This window comes from Mya arenaria, chromosome 9, assembly GCF_026914265.1.
Source record: "Mya arenaria isolate MELC-2E11 chromosome 9, ASM2691426v1".
Classification (NCBI taxonomy): domain Eukaryota; kingdom Metazoa; phylum Mollusca; class Bivalvia; order Myida; family Myidae; genus Mya; species Mya arenaria.
Window position 1 is genome coordinate 10,935,566 of NC_069130.1, and position 19,228 is coordinate 10,954,793.

At 32.7% G+C, this 19,228-nt stretch overlaps 1 protein-coding gene across 2 annotated transcripts; it reads right to left on the minus strand.

Moving 5' to 3' along the window:
- Positions 1-2,710: 2,710 nt before the first annotated feature.
- LOC128245721 (uncharacterized) lies at positions 2,711-16,821 on the minus strand. 2 transcript variants are annotated; one of them, XM_052963949.1, is made up of 7 exons: positions 16,305-16,821; positions 15,227-15,289; positions 12,324-12,375; positions 11,313-11,413; positions 9,526-9,722; positions 5,110-5,244; positions 2,711-4,387 (listed from the first exon to the last, which is right to left on the minus strand). In XM_052963949.1, the coding sequence occupies exons 1-6, from the start codon at positions 16,323-16,325 to the stop codon at positions 5,115-5,117; spliced, it is 564 nt and encodes a 187-aa protein (XP_052819909.1). In that variant the 5' UTR covers positions 16,326-16,821; the 3' UTR covers positions 2,711-4,387; positions 5,110-5,114. The 2 variants fall into 2 exon arrangements, with proteins under 2 accessions (XP_052819909.1, XP_052819908.1); XM_052963948.1 differs by having other exon boundaries at positions 2,711-5,244.
- Positions 16,822-19,228: the final 2,407 nt, after the last annotated feature.

Below are 19,228 nucleotides of genomic sequence, written 5' to 3' on the forward strand. Positions count from 1 at the left end.
TAGATTATCATATTTCCGATCGAAAATTAATGTTTTATGGCTTAAACCTTTACTAACGGTTTAAGAAAAATGCATAAAACATCAATAATTGAACTTAAATAAAAAAAATCTCCGAATTTTTGTCAACAGTTTTAAATAACTGGTTTCTATTGATTTTCGCAAAAATTGGCTCGTTCCAAGACAAAAAATAAAAAAGTTGTCAAAACGTTAAATCTGTGAGAGTGCAGCGTTTATAAGTACATTAAACAGACCTTTATCTGTAAACATTTTGCATAATTTACGGTTAGTAGAAATAGTAGACTTAAGGTTTGTAAACGTTGTCTGTACAATCTTTGTGGGATGGACAAGCCAATTTGTAGGATGTACAAAGTACTTTATATGGCTTGCTTCTTTATAGTTACATTTTACGTAATTTAATGAACATGATTAATAAGATGCTGTCGAATAGTATAAACGTATTTAGTATTTCGGACCTTAAACCTAATCTAAAAAAGAACAACCGTCATAGTAATTGCTGCCATATGGTTCAGTTACCTTTTTAGTCTTAGCAATGGTATGCAGCAGATATGAACTTATTCATCAACAGAAACATTCGGACCAAGTTTCATTCCGAATGTTCAAACCGTTTAGACTAAATAAAAATCAGTGGTACTGTTAATTAACCGATAGACCACTGCAAAATTGAACGATAAAAGTCCAGTAAATGTTTCGTTGAATATGATAATTATTATAGCATATAGTTCATTTTAGTATAGACCTAGAAAATTGAAACTGACGGTTGTGCATTTCAATCATAAACATACTAGTTGAAATATTGCACAATGTTTTCATACCTCGATGAACATAAATATAAGTTGAACCATAAAAAAAGTAACTGTCCGCTAATGAACTGCTATTGGAACTACGGTTTGCATAAGGACAGAACTTTACGAGAATCATGAGATCTGATTAACATTAATGAGCTAAATCGTAATGGGTTCTTCCTAGAATTAAGTCATAAATATACCATATCGTATGAGAGAAATGATCCTGATAAAATAAAATCATGCGTTTGGCCAATTATAGCAATATAAACCATTGTGTTAATAAACTGTTATCTGTAGAGAGAAGAAAATTACTGCATTAATATCATTTTCTGTAAAAAAATAGATATAAGGCATGGGTAAAAATAACGAACTATATTTTGTTATAATTATATGTATATATATACAAAATATGTGCGTTTAAAAACTACCATTATCCGTCATATATCAACATTTTAGGTACATAATAAAATGTATGTGTTTCAGTAGAATATATATGTATATATATATTGTTGTTTCTGTTTACGACTGCAATTTACTTTACTGTGTGAACAACTAATCGATGTATTACCTATGTACTTTTTTACGTATTTTCTAATCGATGTATTACCTATGTACTTTTTTACGTATTTTCAAATCTCTCCTTTAAACGCTTATTGTACAAAAGTATGACTGTATTTATTTTGTCTTCAGAGTTGTACGATTCAGTTTATATTTGATTACATGAATATACGTTTATATATCAAATACACTTATGAGAACTTTAGATATACCAAACTTGCCATTTGAAAACAAGTGGCGAAACAGCGTATTTCAGACCTTGTGGTCATGATCATTGGCATGGGATTTAAAAAAATGAGTATACGGTTTATAGGAATTTATTTAGAAAAATGAAGACAGCTAAACGCTTAAAACTGATTTAATGGTGTAACGTCCACTGCTTGGGTAAAACGTAGTACAGTAGTCGTTTTCAAAGCGGAGGAAGTGGGGATCGAGCCAAACGTATTTTGTGTGAGAAGCTGTCACGTTTATCAGCTCACCACTTTGTTTTCGCCTACTTCTACGTATGTTCAAGGTTCAAGCACAATATGGAGCTATTCTGATATAGTTGGTTGTTGATCCCGCTATTGATTATCATTCTGAGTTGTGAAGTTTCATTCCCTTTTACCAGTAATACCTGGACCCGTCCTTGCTCTTAAAATAACCCTATGTTTTCTGAATTTATTCAGTTCGACACAACAACAGTATAAACGACTAACAGGAATGTCGGGGATAACCTAGCTATATTTTATACTTCAGATTCCTATAATTTTGTTCTGAAAAAAGTGATGAAAAGTGTTCTAGTTCTTACCAGAACCGAGTTCGCCCATTCCAAGTATGTTGCTCCGACAGCACTACAAGTGTAGTTTTATACTGTCGTTGATACAACCCAGTTTTTTTTGTTTTTGTTTTTTTTTTTGGGGGGGGGGGAGGGGGGAGGTTTAAACCTATACATTCGGTACTGTAAACATAACAACGGAGGTATATGGGCGATTTTAAATTCATGTTCGTGGGCATATTAGAAACATGCGGTAGGGAGACATGTCATGCTGTTTAGATACAGATCTACCAAGTTAGATATTGGCCACATACAAAATAAAGAATAGTTTTAAAGACAAGTACAAGTAAATGCACTTTTCAGGGGTGTCCCTTTAGTTTTCATAGTATTTCTCATTTGAATGTTAACGCATTTTCATTTAAGTGACTTGGACATTCGCTCGATATTTAGTTGTATGCCGGTTTGGGTTGTTGAGTGTGTTCGGTGTATTATTTATTAAGAACGCTTCATGATTGAATTTTTGCAAATTTTCATTGTACACAAGTAAGTATTTTGAAATTGCAAGGTCAATTTGAAACATAAAAATATAAACTGTGTCCGTATTTATTTTCCGATTAAAATGTTCATTTAAAATACAGATATGATATCTAGTAATACAAAGGATTTTCATAATTCATTTTCAGGTTTGCATACAAAGTAAGACAATGACTACATGCATGGGTTATAACATGAAACAACTACAAACATTGAATAAAATACCATGGTATTCATGACTGAAATGGATACTTGAAGTGCTTCCAAAACAAAATTGTTTTGTGTAAGATAAGATAAAAACAACATTAGATTGATCCTCAGTACAATTGATTATTATCGTATTAAGTTTGTTTTGTACTACATATTGTGTCAAGTTAAACCTCGCAATCATGTACTAGTATAAATGCCTAACCTACCTGTTTATGACAGAACTATGATTGGACTTAGCTGATAAAAGTAATGTACATCAAAAGTTTAACAATGCATGTTTGCGAAAGTAAAAACAGATTCGTACCTAGCGAAAAGATGCAAACAGTCACGGGTAAGTGATATACATGTTAATACCAACATTTCATTAAGTATTAAAAATACTAGTTATTCATAAAAACATTGTATAATACATATCTCTGAAATTGTAAATACAGATATCGCTGTAAGCTCTGTTGTTACGTAGAAAATTAACAACTTGTTTTATTTTACAATTTTAAAATTTGGCTCGTCCGTTTTGATCACATGATCTTCCATGGTACAACATTGAGACCTTTCCCAAAAATATGTCATTGAGCATTTTAATCCGGGCAATATTAACATGTCTGATATATATGTGTCTAATTAGGTCTTCTTCGTTAGCAGTTATAAGGTTTTTGTTATATGTTTTCATAATTGATAAAAAAGAATATACGCAGACATACCGCATGAACAATTATAACATTCTAATATTAAAAATAGTTTATCAAGAAAAACATAGATTTGACCTAAATATTATTGATTATGAAGAAATTTAACCATGACAGATTGTCTTGCCATACATAAAAATACAATGGAAGCTACAGGTGAATTAACGCTGAAACCAAAATAGCTAATTAATCTTTTAGATGGACAAAGTTAAAGCCTACCTGATACTGACAAAAACACAACATCATATAGCAACATATTCAGAGCTTCACACGAATCAAAACAATTATCTTGATTAATAAATTTTGGTTGTATGAATACATAAAACGGTTAAAAATACTTATTCGCATTACGTTTTATTAGTATTAGTATTACATTTATACAATTATTGTGTGAAAAGGTGTTTTAAAAGTTGTTGATAGGATATTGTTAACATTGTTTGCACATTTTATGATTTTTGTATTTTTTATAGCAGAATGGAATAGGAATAGTTACTGTATAAAGTAAATGGAACAGTGCTCTATGGAACATTTACTTACCAAACAAATAAGATAATCATAAAATGTAGAAATTCCTTTGCGAGGTAACCAAAAATAAAACTTATGTCCTTTGGTTAAGTAAAACAATAATGTTAATCATATACATCACGCCTGTATTTTTTTTTCACTCGAGGTCCACAACAGGTGACCTTGAACTGTATACCAAAAATATCGACCATGAACGTCTCAACGTTTTAAAGATTCAGGCAGTTTCTCCAATCGCCTCTGTTATGCCACTGTCTGTCAACTTCGCTACTATATCATTACAGAACTCAGCTCATATTCGAGCACAGATGAACCTAAATTAATTAAACTTTGTAAATGAACTGCAATCATGAAAGAAAAATACATGGACATGAACCACATCCACTTACTAAATATTACATTGCATTCTGTAAAATTGTCAAATGATAAAAGTACAAAGCTGCTTCATCGATTATGAAATAGATGTAACAAAGAAATACAACACTTTGTTAACGATATTATATTAAGAAACAAAGCCATCAAGTTCAACAAAATCGCATCCTTGATCTTATTCGTTATTAAGATACAAAAACAAAAAATAATACATTGTATGTTCATACTTCTTCTGGTAGTGTTTTATTACACTTTAAAAATTAACATGCACATTTCATATTGAAACAAAACAGAAACTATTGTGACATTGAAGTACAATTTATGTTTTCATTTATTTTCCAAAAAATGATAGATAACTTAAAAGTGTTATAGAAACACACTTTACTGCTACTTAAGTCTTGATTTTAAAATGTTTAAATTATCTTATGCTAACTTGACAAAATAATTCATCGTTTGTATTGAAACAAATTCATGCCGTTATGAAATGTAACAATTAATTTCCCTCTAGTAGTCAACGAAATTTAAAACTGGACTCGATAAAGACACAGAAGCGAAATTGATTGCAGTGAGAAAGATTTTTGACTGGCATGCAATGTTCTATACAATACCAAAATGAATATGGCATTATCCTTCGGAGTAAAACTATCGATAGCACATGACTTACGAAAGTTAACAACCATCGACAGTAAAAGCCTCTTCAAGCGTCCCCGTCTGATCTATGTTCGCCTCTGTGATGCGTTTGGCTCTAAGCTCCTTTTTCAATGTCTTTATATATTTGACGTAAGTCGGGCGTAGTTTTCTTAAAATAGAAGTTAATTACAACTTTACAGACACAAAATATTAATTATCAGCAAATTTTGGAAGTCACATAATTGTGTTTGCCTATATGAAGTCTTATGTGAAAAACTACAGAAACAAGCTCAATAGCAAAATGTTTAAACATAAACCAGGTTTAATGGTACTGGGTAAACGCCAAAGACATAAAACACAAAAACAAAAAATCACATACAAGAAACATGGAAGAACAGCACATAACTCCACAAACGGCACAGTGCATACATACTATATATACAAAAAAAGGTATATTTATTTAAGGATTGTTAGGTACCGCCTTGGAACGGTCAGTAAAATGTAAATTTACTGGGGGTTTAAACCAGTTTACGTGCACAAACCTCACTCTTATCCCAACAGTCGAATACTCGCGGGCTACATATATTTGATTTTTTCTTTAATAGTATACAAGAAGCACACGTAACTGATACTCACAACGTATTCATTGTGCATTTGAACTTTCTTTTCAAAGGCACAGTAACGAAAGCAGACTGTTTCTTATGTAAGGGTGAAAAAATGAAAACTGTCCGTTATATCAGAGAAAGAACAGTCCGAGGCACGCTGTTTTCTTCGCTGATATTAACGGACAGATTAAGGCGTTCCACTTTCTAATAACAACGAAGTCCAAATCATAAATTTCTTAGCGCTTTTGTCAGCTATTTTGACACTGTCACACCCATTGAAAAGATACTAATCATGTGAATCTCTTAGACAAATCAAATTATACTTTCGGGAACTTGAATATAATTCATCAGCTACGCGCATGTTCGTGTAAGAATTCTGGTTTTATTGAAGATTGGAGGGAAATTCGACATGCAGGCTACTTTTATTTGTTGCAACATTTTGTTTGGATTCTTTTCTTGGCATGTCCTTTCGTACTCAACATTTTTCAATCAATTTGAAGTTGTAGAACATTAAGTTATTTAGGCTTTTCGAGATTTTCTGACATCTGCAGTTTATGCAGTTATTTTATTCTAAATTGTCTGTAGGGCTGACCATTTTAATAAATCTGAAGAAATAAAAACGTTTAATGTCACTTGAAGTATTCTAGGTCATATCACACCAAAGTAGGAGTTCGTTCTTATCAAATGACTGTGGCAGCGTTTCATAGTTCAAAACAAATCGTTAAACTTGAAATTTTGGCCTAGGATTGCATCTTTAAAATACAAGCAGATCCAAAATGTTTCGTGTAGAAAAAGAAAATAGCATAAATAGCATTGTTATTTATTGAATAAGAAATATTTTATGTCAAAAAGTTAATATTTAGAAACGAACGTCATTTTCTACTTTTGACCGGTGGTGACCCATGTGAGAACCCCATTGAAGTAACATGAGGTTTTACCCTGACATTGCAATTGAGTATCATAAACAAAGAATGCCAATATAAGTTGAAGTTCCGATTGTAAGTTATCATGAAAAAAACAAATTATTCCATCTTAGAATTTCAACATATCTAAACTCAAACTCCTCATGCATCATATAAGTCTAGCGTTCGTATCGTTCTCTAAGCAAATACATGCATGCGCGTGCAGGGGACCTCAGCCGGTGTGAAAGTAATGCTCGCGATATTAGCGCCGAAATATAATTTGATATTGATGTGTATTTCCATACTCGATACTCTCCTACCTGAATGTGTGTTCAATATTTTACTTTATTGCATGCAATAATTATTTGAGTACAATCACATGATTCACGTGATCCCCGCTTGTTATGAACAAGGACAACAGACTCCAGGGAGTCCGTGTTTAACACATTTATCAACATTACTTCTCACTTACATGAACAATTGATTCGTAAAAAACTTTGAGCATACAAAAACATATGAAAAACAACATTTTATAGTTGGACTATTTAGCAGGTGAGTTTCATTAATAGTCTTGTTAATTACTAAAACGTGTATGCTTTGGATTATTAAGCTGTCATAGTCATACTACTTAAATTGGATGAGTTTCGATGTAAAGACAGATGGGGCTATAGAAGCCGGGGTCCTTGATGGACGGCAGTTAGGTTGTGGTATTACCTTAAATGTCATGCTGTATTTAGAACTGATTAAAATACTTAGAACGTGGAACAATAAAGAACTAACATTCGAACAGTTGTCGTTTAATAACCAAAAGACTTCCAACAAGTTAAGTGAACAGTAGCATTACGCTACAGAAGGGAGGTGACACCACTCCCATACTCATCCCAATAGTCAGTCCCGACAACCCTTCAGAAAATCCTGGCGAAAACCCTAAAGTTTATGCGTGACTAATTCTATAAACTTTATAAGCGGGCTAAATTCTGACTATCGAGTTTTCATTACAATACACAGTGTGTGTATACCACGTGATAAATTACGTCATATGCGCTACGTAGGAAGGCAACATTTTTTTTCTAAAATAAAGACTTAAATCAAAGATAACTTTTCTTTTACTTCACCATTTAAAATAAAACTAAGGGCAGTCTATGCCACTTAAAGAGCCACGCCTTCGTGTTATAACAAAGGTTAGATAAGGTGATAAGTGTCATCAAAACGTGTTTCCAAAATAATGTTTTGACAGTGCTCCATCAGACGGCCGTATTGTGACAAGGTTTGTCGAAGTGTTTTCAAAAACTAAACCCTCAATCAAAATCTGGTAATAGACCAAAGGCGGGTCTTCGTAAGCGGCATACATTTAAAATTGTGAGGAAATAGTGAAGTTATCTTTGATTTAATTAAGTCTGCTTCTAAGCAAAATATTGCCTTCCAATGTAGAATTTATGACGCAATTTATCACGTGGTATTCACACACTTAATACGGTGAGTGAGCGCTTTTGTATTACGGAAAAGGTTCCATGATAAAAGACAATCCATAATTCAAATGTTATTGTGTTAATTGTTGCAATTACACCATGTCAGCTATTTTGAAAACATCAATTTATCAGTTAACAGACATTGCATTAGACATAACAATACAGAAGGTATACAAGCAATTTAACTGTTAAACAAGAGTACTGTATGGGTATGCTCAACGCTCGTCCGTTTGTTATCACTGTTTCAAAGGGCAGAATTAAAATAATATGTGGTGATGGGACTTCTAACACATGTGCAAACGGTTACTGTGAGTAAGGAAAATGGATATTTGTGTTGATAATTTCTACGGCTGTCATGTTAAGACTTTCAATGGCATGTGCATGTCAAATACTTACGAATAAATGACTATACATTTATTAGGAAATTTTGAACAATCATTGAAAAGGTGACATCTGTGACTGAAGGTTACGTTACCAATATTGACCTCATATTTTACCAGGACAGCTTAACCACCAATAGTTCCGTTATATATTACCATAGTTGATGAAACCTTGGATATATGTACTGGATTGTTTGCAATTCGTTTTGGAAAAAAATATTGCATTGAATATATGAATAGTCCAATGATTGCATTAGTTTGGTATCAAGACCATAGTTATCGACATAAAATGTCTAGGCTTAATACAGAATACTACATGAGTAATAGTTATTCGATGCGTCATATATTATAAAAGCCTTTTTCTAAGATCGTTTAGTGGAAAACAAAATAATCCTTTTTCAATCCTTTAAAGATCAAAAGGATATGAAAACTTCTGAACACTATATTCTACCTAAGAACTTTATTGCATTTTTCAGAAACAACTTATTTTACCTCCTTCACTACGCTTCATCGGATAGATAATCGTTGACTTTGAGTGGGATATTTAAATTGGTTAGTAAATTGCTGTGTAAATTTCTCGGGATTTTTTTATAAAAAGTTTAGACAAATATTAAAAAAAGAAAATATATTGAATACATGCTAGAACATTGATGTAGTGTTCGAAGAATTGTTTTCGTATTATATTTTGTACGGAAGGAAATAATTTGAAGCAAAAACGTTTGGAAATAGGGATTGCAATTTTCCTAATGAGCGATCAGTTTTATTTATTTCTAAAGTCTTTTTTTAAATATATGCAATCTTTTTTAAATCAATTATTAAATCGTTTGTCATAATTTACAGATTCAAAAGTGTCATATTTATTATGGATTAAAGGGAAGTTAAAATTGCAATTTAAGTAGCTCTTGAACATGATATTGATGATATAATAACTGTACATTAAAAAGTAAAACTTGCTCAAAACGTGCATACATGGGCCCCTTAACAAAACGGCATTCAGAACAGATTTCCTTAACTTCACAAAAGTTAATACCTATCCTCTCTTGAACATCCTCAGCTGACTCTTATTATACCAAATAGTATGAAATTATTCTTACTCGGAATCATACACTGAACCCGTATACAATGTCACACCATTCAGGATAACTGTTCCTGTCTTCCCCAAGTTGAACATCATCCCTCTTCTGAACGCTGCCTTTAACATTCTACAAAGCATCTCGCCCTCACAATCACGACTAAAATATCCATCGAACGGTCCGCCTTTTATTTTGCTTCCCGGGGACGAATGGTGAGTCTGTAAACAGAGAAGACAAATGTTGTATTGTACGTGATGAAATGGATATTGCTACTTAGTAAGAAATATACCTCAGAATACATTTGACATAAACAATTATTTGCCAGTTAAAAAGGAACAATTTTGATTTTAATTTAAGCATCATCATATTTCCGTTCTGAATGTTTGCTTTTGGGCATTTTTTTATCTCTGTACTGTACGATAAAGTCGGGGGAAGAACAAAAATAATTAAAAAAATGTGATTAAAATCAAACGCATTGTTAAGGTAAGGCAAATTGAAAAAGCTTAAGATTTTAGTGTTTTAAGAAAAAAATGCATACATATTCATATTGTCTTACTGTATATAGCATACATCCTTTTAATTAATTAAGGAATACAAAAGGAAATGCTGTAATCTCCCTTTGTTTCAGATTGCTAATGACCTATTTTTTCGCAAGATTAAAAACGCGAGTCTATTGTCTTTTAACAAGATAATTCGGCAGAATTTATCGTATAAAACGAAGGTTAGTACATTTTTTCATATTTATACATTTAAACCATCCGGGGGGGGGGGGGGGTAACCTTACAACCGACCACCGACAGTTTTACATTGCTCAAAGTGCGAAAATAAATTGAACCGGAAGTCAAAATGGCCAAAAATTCAAAATGTCAACACTGATGTCCAGACGTATTTTAAGTTCAATCATGCAGTGTATCCTTTTTATTAATAAGAAACTCACATGCAGTCAAAAATCGCCAGTAAGTACTATCAGATACGAGTTAGCAGCCGTCCGGGGACAGTTTTTGTGCGGGAATATGTCGCTAATCCAGAGTGAAAAATGTACTTTGTTTGAACTTATACAAAGAGAGGGCTGCCGTGTGACTGTTCACGTCTAGGCTCTATGTGCTTAAGGGTAATTAAAGTAGTCTTTTGCAATAAGACATTTTCAATTGAGAGTTAATAGGTAGGAATCTTTCTTCCTATCATATAATAAATACAACCATTTTTTTATTACAATGATGTAATTAAATATTGCTCTTTTTCTGTTGGTCAAAAGAAAAATCACTCCGCACGTTTAAGATATTTCATTCTTTATTTCATTTCTCATCATAAGTAAGATAGTATAAGTGTTAAGCTCTACTTAGAAAACAGCTTAATCCGTCTGAGACGTGTAACTTAAGATAAACAGATAGATCAGTTTAAATACTATTTTTAGCAAACCAACATCTGTGTTATTATTTAAGTTAAAACCTGACCCTGATTTGAACAAGCATTTATATATGACTTGTTAAACTACGCTTGGACTAGCCCTCTTATGATTTACCCAGTAGTGACAACCGCTTGTCGTTTTGCTTTGGTGCTAGCCTAAGGCAGATCTTGTTTTTCAGAAACACGCTTTCCTTAGATTAGGAAAACTATTACAAAATCAAAATAAACCATTGCATTTTTTGCGCAGAGAATAAATCGGATATTGACAGTATTTCCCCACAACGTAGGCAAATGTTCAACTTTATACGATAATTTATTTTAACAGTATTATTCTGTTATTACAAGAAATTGTTAGCTTCAAACACGTGGTTATAACCAAGAAGTTTACACAAAATGATTACCGTCTGAGTGCCATCCGGGAATGTAAAAATCAAGATGATTTTTTCCAAACCGTATTTATAAGTGCAGGTCTTGACATCAACTGTTCCAGTTGGTTGAGTCCCTTAGAAACAAAATGACAATAAAATGATGTCCGCTCAATAACGAATTGCTATTACGGAAATGTTAGTAGATTCATAATTTGTTAACAATTTGTCTCGGGCAGTTATAAATATGGATTATTCTAATCACATAAAGTACAATTCATACCACTAAACATTAAACGATACAATTGCAATATTTTACCCCAATCAAAGCAATAAATAATACATAACAACATAATTATTATAATTTGCAATAATTACTATGTATATGTTTAAATGCAGTGTAAATTGATTTATGTATTGGTACCTGAACAATAGGTAGGTATTTAATGGATGGATTGTGGGGTTGATGTCATTATCGGGGTATGAACGCAATTGGGCTGGTCTAAAGGTGTGAGTCCGAAGGACCCCACGCGTACTTTGACAAGCCCAATTGCGTTCATATCCCAAATAATGACATCAAACCCGCAAATCATTCCTTATATGTACACCATTGCTTATTATTTCATTCAAGAAACGCTAAAAATTACTTTATTTCATTTAGGATAACCTTTCAGTAATCCTTTCTTACCCATTCGTTATATAGAACGACCCGACTGTAACCGGAAACATTTTTCTAATGACGTCACAATAACGCGGGAAAATATCAACCACTTGAAGGCACTTTTAAACGTAAAATTGAAACACTTTTGGCAACAATACGTTTAAAATATAATAATATAACTCTTTCTTAAATGTTGATTTATATTTAACTGGACCTGCTGACACAGTACAAACAATAACAAGATCAATAGTTTTCATTTATATTGTTATGCGATGAATTGCGATCCGAACACATCCGAAGATGTTGCGTTCATCGATTGATAAACGCAATTGACGAAAGGCAGTTCATTTTAGGAATGGAAGTTGAGGTGTAAATATTTAACTTACATTTGATGTTGTCTTTTATCTGTGAACACTGTGTCCTGAATTCTGATGTTTCCTTAATACATACAAAATATCAATTCAAACATGGTATATGCAACGCATTTAACAAATAGATACACAATTGAAAAAAAAAATCAATAAGTTTTGGTGTATGTTATATAACATTAAACAACCGATTACAAAAACTGTTCTTTGACGCCAATGCAATACCGTTTTTCTATCACTGTCTACCTTTTCAAATACACCCAAATATTTTACACATTTTTTTTCTCATTTATTTTGAACATAGATAATATAATAACTGAATAATAATCTCAAACACATTATAAATCAAAAGCATATCTATATTGTTTCATATTTTCAGAATATCAAAAACTAATCACGCACGCGCAAAAACAAAACACACACACACGCACGAACACACACACACACACACACACACACACACGCACACACATACACACACTCACACTTCCCCTTCACCTATTGATGATTTTACTATACGTGGTTGTGTAAAAAAGGGAAAAAAGGAATCTATACTATTTATATGCATTCTGGTTCTGTATATAATCAGTATCTTAATTATTTTAAAAAATATTATAATTTAAATACATTCCATTTGAGAGTGTGGTAATCACATCTATCGTTTTGTATTGCGATATCTCCTTCAATTTTTGTCTGAGAGTAAAGAATTGTAAATAGGCATTGAATGATGAGAAAGTGTTTCGGTATTTCATTGAGAATATATAAAATTTCATAAATAAAATAGGAAAATTACATATTGGTGTGCGTTTAAATTTGATATGGTTACCGAACATTTTTATTTCTTTCGTTATGACGATATTTATCGATCGTTGTTTAATAAAGTCATTTAAGGCATTCCATAGTGGTTTAACTTTCTGACAGTCCCAAAATAAGTCATCTATTATCTCGATTTGTGTGCTACAAAATCACATAAGTTAGATTGTTTTTTTCTACATTACTAAGAATAATACCCACATATACATATATAATGCATAAATAGAATAAAAGGGTTTCAATCCGCCAGTGTTAATTTTTCCTACTCAAATATTATGCCTAAGGTAGAAGCATACTGAAATTATATCAATGGCATTATTCAAAGATATCGCAACGATATAAAGTACGATTGTATAATATCAAGGTTCGTACTTTCATTTCAATAACTCCTTCACTATCCACATTATTATTTAGACTTTAAAGCTGTTTTTTTCATCAAACTAAATGAAATTTCAATCAATAGTATTATTTGAAAGAAATACATTGTATATGTTGTTCTTTTCTGAATAACGTTGATTGTGTACACATGCTCCAAATGTCATTGAAGCACCTTCGAAAAAAGTGTCAAAAGGTCCCAGTCAAAGACATCTGAGGTCAACATTTATATTTACTATCAAATGTGTACACATGGTCAAAATTTCATTGTTGTAGCTTAAAAAAATTGATCAAAAGATTTTGAGTCATCTTAGTCTCTAGGTGCATAATTTGAACGAAATTCGGTAGAAGGCCATTATATGATGATACATAGCAAATATCAAGACACAAATATATAAGATAATAAGAACTTTGTGAAACCGTGAGCGGGGCCTGCTTTGATAAGAGGAGCATAATTTAAACACATTTGCCAAAAACCACATTATGAGGCTACATTAAAAATATTACATGTATTGGCCTTGTGGTTTCAGACTAGAATATTCTCAAATATTTCCTTTTATAAATTTATAGGATACTAGTTACCACCGGGGTTAGCCAGTTCTGATGAAATTGGTATAATATAAACAATTTTGGTACACGACTACTATATGATGTTACATAACTATTAAATACCAAGGGTCCCGGCCAAGGTGTTTCAGACAAACAATATTCAATGATTAATCAACGTATATGTTTGTAAAACAAGTGACTCCTAGAGTATGGACGTTTTCACTTTATCAGAATGAGATGTGTTAAGGGCAACTAGGCAATGCTGCACACCAAATATCTTGGCTTTAAGCCCTGCAGTTTTTGAAAAAAAAGGAATTTTGTTTCAAAGATTTCCTTTCGGTTGCAATGGCAATTCAAATTGTGGAATGAATTTCATACCGTACCAACACTCGAAACAACCCATAATTACGTTGTGTTTTTTGTCAGAGTTCTAACCTTTACCGAATAATGATGGGTTTTTTCGTCACGGATTGAAAATTACACAATTTACATGAAAAAAATCAATATTTTGAATTAAATTGTTTTCGATTAAAATTCATGGAACCGCAGCATTCGTAAACCTATCCTAAATAGCCAGTTAGCCATAATGTCAAATCAATACGTACATCCTAAAGATCAGATTAAGTTTGCTATCATACTGAAAGGAAACGTGCAGTGAATGTATTATGTATGACTTATATATCTTTGTTATAATTATAATTTCGTATGTGTTGGTAAAGATAAATATCGGGGATGAATCGTGCGGATCAACATGTGATCCAAATGTCACACAATGTGTGGTGCTCCAAATGCGCAATTCTATAAACACACCATATATGGCTTAGTAAAAGAAAATCATTCCTAGATAGATGAACATGTCGACAAGAAAAATATGGTTTCGATTAAATAATTAGCAAACAATTCACATTTTAAATCCGTAAAATGGTTCATTCAATAATTAATACCAGTTAGTATGTTGGCATGTTTGTCACAGATCACACCGTTCCCGAATTATGCACCTTTTGTTCTACTAGTTGCATCTGACTTCAAAAATACATTATGCAAAATCATTCAAATGGCTATAGGATACGTGCATTGATATAATGGCCCAAATCAAATATGAGGAATTCAACTTCTAATATTTTATGTAATGTGTGTTTAAGGTAATATGTGGAAGTACAATGCTGTGTGTAACTTTTACAAACCTTTTTCGATTGATCTAAGTCGCGCTTGACTTGCTTCAACTGTGCAGTGAGCTCCCGCCGGGTCTGAAATCAAACATCCAATTATATAACAGTATATTTATCATATAAAACTCAATTAATTGTTACCAGTGATAACACATATGTACGCATTTGATTTTAGCAAGGATTATTGTAAGTGCTTACTTCAAATTCTATCTCTGTACATATGTAAGAAACGTTTCATAAAATAGTTTTGTAAATGTCACACCTAAAGTTCAGCCAATGCAACAATTAATTGAATGTTCTTGGCATTTATTATTTACTTGTATCAACTTGCCTTGTAATGATTTTCCACAATAGTGTGCTACAAAATCAATGGCTGACTTCCTGTTTTGCTTTTAAAAAAATCTCCTCTGAAACTACAAGTTCAGATTCAATTAAACTTTACAGAAAGCTTCCTTGAGTGACCCTCTACAAAAATACAACAAGGGGTCACGATTGATGAACAACAAAAACAAAACAATGGCTGACTTCCTGTTTGGCTTAAAAAATATATCCTCTAAAACTACAAGTCCAAATTCAATGAAACTTTACAGGAAGCATCCTTATGTAACTTTCTACACAAATACAGCAAGGGGTCACGATTGATCAACAACAATCTGGCCAACTTCCTGCTAACGCTTTTAAGAAACATCACCTCCCAAACTACCAGGCCAAATTCACTGAAACTTTACAAGAAGCTTAATTGCATTACCCTCTACAAAAACAACAAGGCAATGAAATTGATTAACAAAAACAAAATGGCCGACTTACTGTTTTGCTTTTAAACAAATATCTCAAACTACCAGGCCAAATTCAATGAAACCTTACAGGTATCTTCATTACATGAACTTTTACAAATATAAAACAAGGCAATGTCAACATTTAAGATATGTTTAACTTGCAACATTTTCATAAATGCTTTATCACAGAGTTTTGGCCCTTTGCTTAGGTGAGCGTTTTAGGGCCAGTATGACCCTCTTGTTAATATTATAACAATATATGCCTTATGTGGTAATATATATCAATGCATATCATATCATATGTAAATGAAATATACCTCTGGATTGCAATCGCCCATGTCAATTCACTCGAATATTCGGTAATATGTAGCCACATAGTTATAATCAACTTTGGTTTACATTTAGTATCAATTATCGGCAATTTTATCCTTTAGCGTCGAACTTATTTAATAAAGCAATACCATGTCTAAATTCCAAACGTACGCACAAATCATTTCAGTCGTCACAGCTAAATGAAATCTATTTTAAAATCTGGATCTTAATGTTAATAATGCAGAAGCAAATCACTTCCTTGATTAAATTCAATCTCATTTTTATCTTTGCTACGCTTGAAACACTTATTTTTTATCAATTAAAACACATTTATTCAAATATTGAACACACTCCAAAAGATAATATTGAAACATTGATAACGATAATAACGGTAAGACACAGAATGGCAGAACGAAATAATAATTTAAATAAGTCAAACGCAAAACTTATGCGTCGATCTAATTTAATTCAAACATGCTTTTAACTAACATCCAAACCAGACAAGTAACTTTAGTCGACAGATCTTAGTGAATATATTTCAGCTATGAATCTAATACTTTCAAAAATGTATTCATAAAATGAATAGTGCGAATATCATAATACTTAACATGATCACTGAAAACCGAGGATAACATACCTGCATTTTATAATCAGAAGCCTAATACTTCCTTGTTTAAGTCAGATGTTTCGCTTTCGCATATCATTTAAAACATATATTCATATATTTAACACTCTCTTAAATGATCACTTTTAAAAAACCTATTTACAATATTAATTGAGATATATTGTCTAAATGTTATTGAAGGAATGTTTTAAGAGAGTTATTAACCTCTTTCGATAGTTATCTGAATTAATAAAAGAGAATATCTATGCTGTGATACCATGAAGTCATTATTGATTCAGGGAAAAACACAGTAGTTAATTAATAACAAAGACCCTGTATAGCAAAGACCTGTATAATGAAAACCCTGTAAAACGAAAACCCTGTATAACGAAGACTCTGTATAACGCAAACCCTGTATAAAGAAGAACCTGTATAACGAAGACCCCGTGAAAAGAAACCCTGTATTCTTAGAACCTGTATAACGAAGAACCTGTATAACGAAGACTCCGTGAAAAGAAACCCTGTATATCGAAGAACCTGTTTAACGAAGATCCTGTTTAATAAAAACCCTGTATACCGAAGACCCTTTAGAATAAGGATCCTGTATAATGAAGGCCCTGTATAATGAAGGCCATGAATAATAAATACCATGGATAACGAAGACCTTGAATAAAATTTTAACCGGCATAACATTCACCCTGTATAAAGAATAATTTGTAAAGCGAAGACCTGTGTAACGAAGATCCTGTAAAATGAGAACCCTGTTTAACGAATATCCTGTAAAATGAGGACCCTGTGGAACGAAGACCCTGTAAAACGAAGGCCATGTGTAACGAAGACCCTGTAAAATGAGGGCCCTGTGTAACGAAGACCCTGTAAATTGATGCCCCTGTGTAAAGAAGACCCTGTAAAATGAGAGCCCTGTGTAACGAAGAACCTGTAAAATTAGGGCCCTGTGTAACGAAGACCCTGTAAAATGAGGGCCCTGTGTCACGAAGAACCTGTAAAATGAGAACCCTGTGTGACAAAGAACCTGTAAAATTGGGACCCTGTGTAACGAAGACCCTGTCAAATGAGGGCCCTGTGTAACGAAGACCTTGTAAAAAGAGGGCTCTGTGTAACGAAGAACCTGTAAAATGACGGTCCTGTGTAACGAAGACCTTGTAAAATGAGGGCCCTGTGTAACGAAGACCCTGTAAAATGACGGCCCTGTGTAACGAAGACCCTTTAAAATGACGGCCCTGTGTAACGAAGACCTTGCAAAATGACGGCCCTGTGTAACGAAGACCCTGTAAAATGACGGCCCTGTGTAACGAAGACCCTTTAAAATGAGGGCCCTGTGTAACGAAGACCCTGTAAAATGACGGTCCTGTGTAACGAAGACCCTTTAAAATGAGGGCCCTGTGTAACGAAGACCTTGTAAAATGAGGGCCCTGTGTAACGAAGACCTTAAGGCATTACAGGCACTAAGGATGCACACAGCGTCACAAAACAACGATAGACAACAAATGCATCAAATATGTAATCATTTAATGAATCAATTGCGATATTGCTGTTATTACCAAATAGAGGACTCCACGCGTACTTCTCAACTGCGTTATTAGTTCAATTTTACTTTTTTACGAACACTTCACAGTAATTTTCCTTTTCAACCATTCTGAAATCGGAAACAGTTCATTATTTGACGCCATTATAACGCGGACAAAATTTAATCACGTCATAGTGGAAACGTTTATTTAACTTTTTAACTTAAAATCGAAACGCTTATGACAACAATTCATTTAATTATGTTTACTGTACTGTTTGCAATCATCTTCAATTAAAGTTCCATCATGCACAAATATCTATGGAATTCAAGCACAAATATCAACTCTCCAAACTCAGTAGGTCTCTAGCCACAACACAGTAGTTCACATAAACAATAAAAGTACAATTAAATTATAAATTCACACAAACTTATCAAAATGTCACAAATGTTGCACAATATTTTAACATGATCTATGACATCATGCCATTACAATAATTTTTTCCATTGCTCACTTTGATTTTGTCCCTAACAGCTCTTCATACTTTCATTTTACTTTAATCATCTGCTTCTCCTTAACACAATCATTTTCAACAAAATAATAGGCGATTAATATGCAGCCAATACTGAATATAGTGAGAATATTTGTTTATTTCAATGTAAGATCGTATTTTATTTCACGTATGTCATAGAAAAACATGTTTTCACGAGTGGCGAAGATTTTTGATGACCACGAGTGGAATAAAATACGATCTTACACTGAAATAAACACATTTTCTGTTTCTTTTATGCTTATTTTC

What these genes read in the sequence shown, in the direction of transcription:
- LOC128245721 (XM_052963949.1), bottom strand. Translation starts at nt 16,325, where the DNA reads ATGGGCGATTGCAATCCAGAG. An exon ending in TGGGCGATTGCAATCCAGAG is followed by an intron (nt 15,290 to 16,304) that starts GTATATTTCATT and finishes GTTTGATTTCAG; the next exon opens with ACCCGGCGGGAGCTCACTGC. An exon ending in ACTTAGATCAATCGAAAAAG is followed by an intron (nt 12,376 to 15,226) that starts GTTTGTAAAAGT and finishes GTATGTATTAAG; the next exon opens with GAAACATCAGAATTCAGGAC.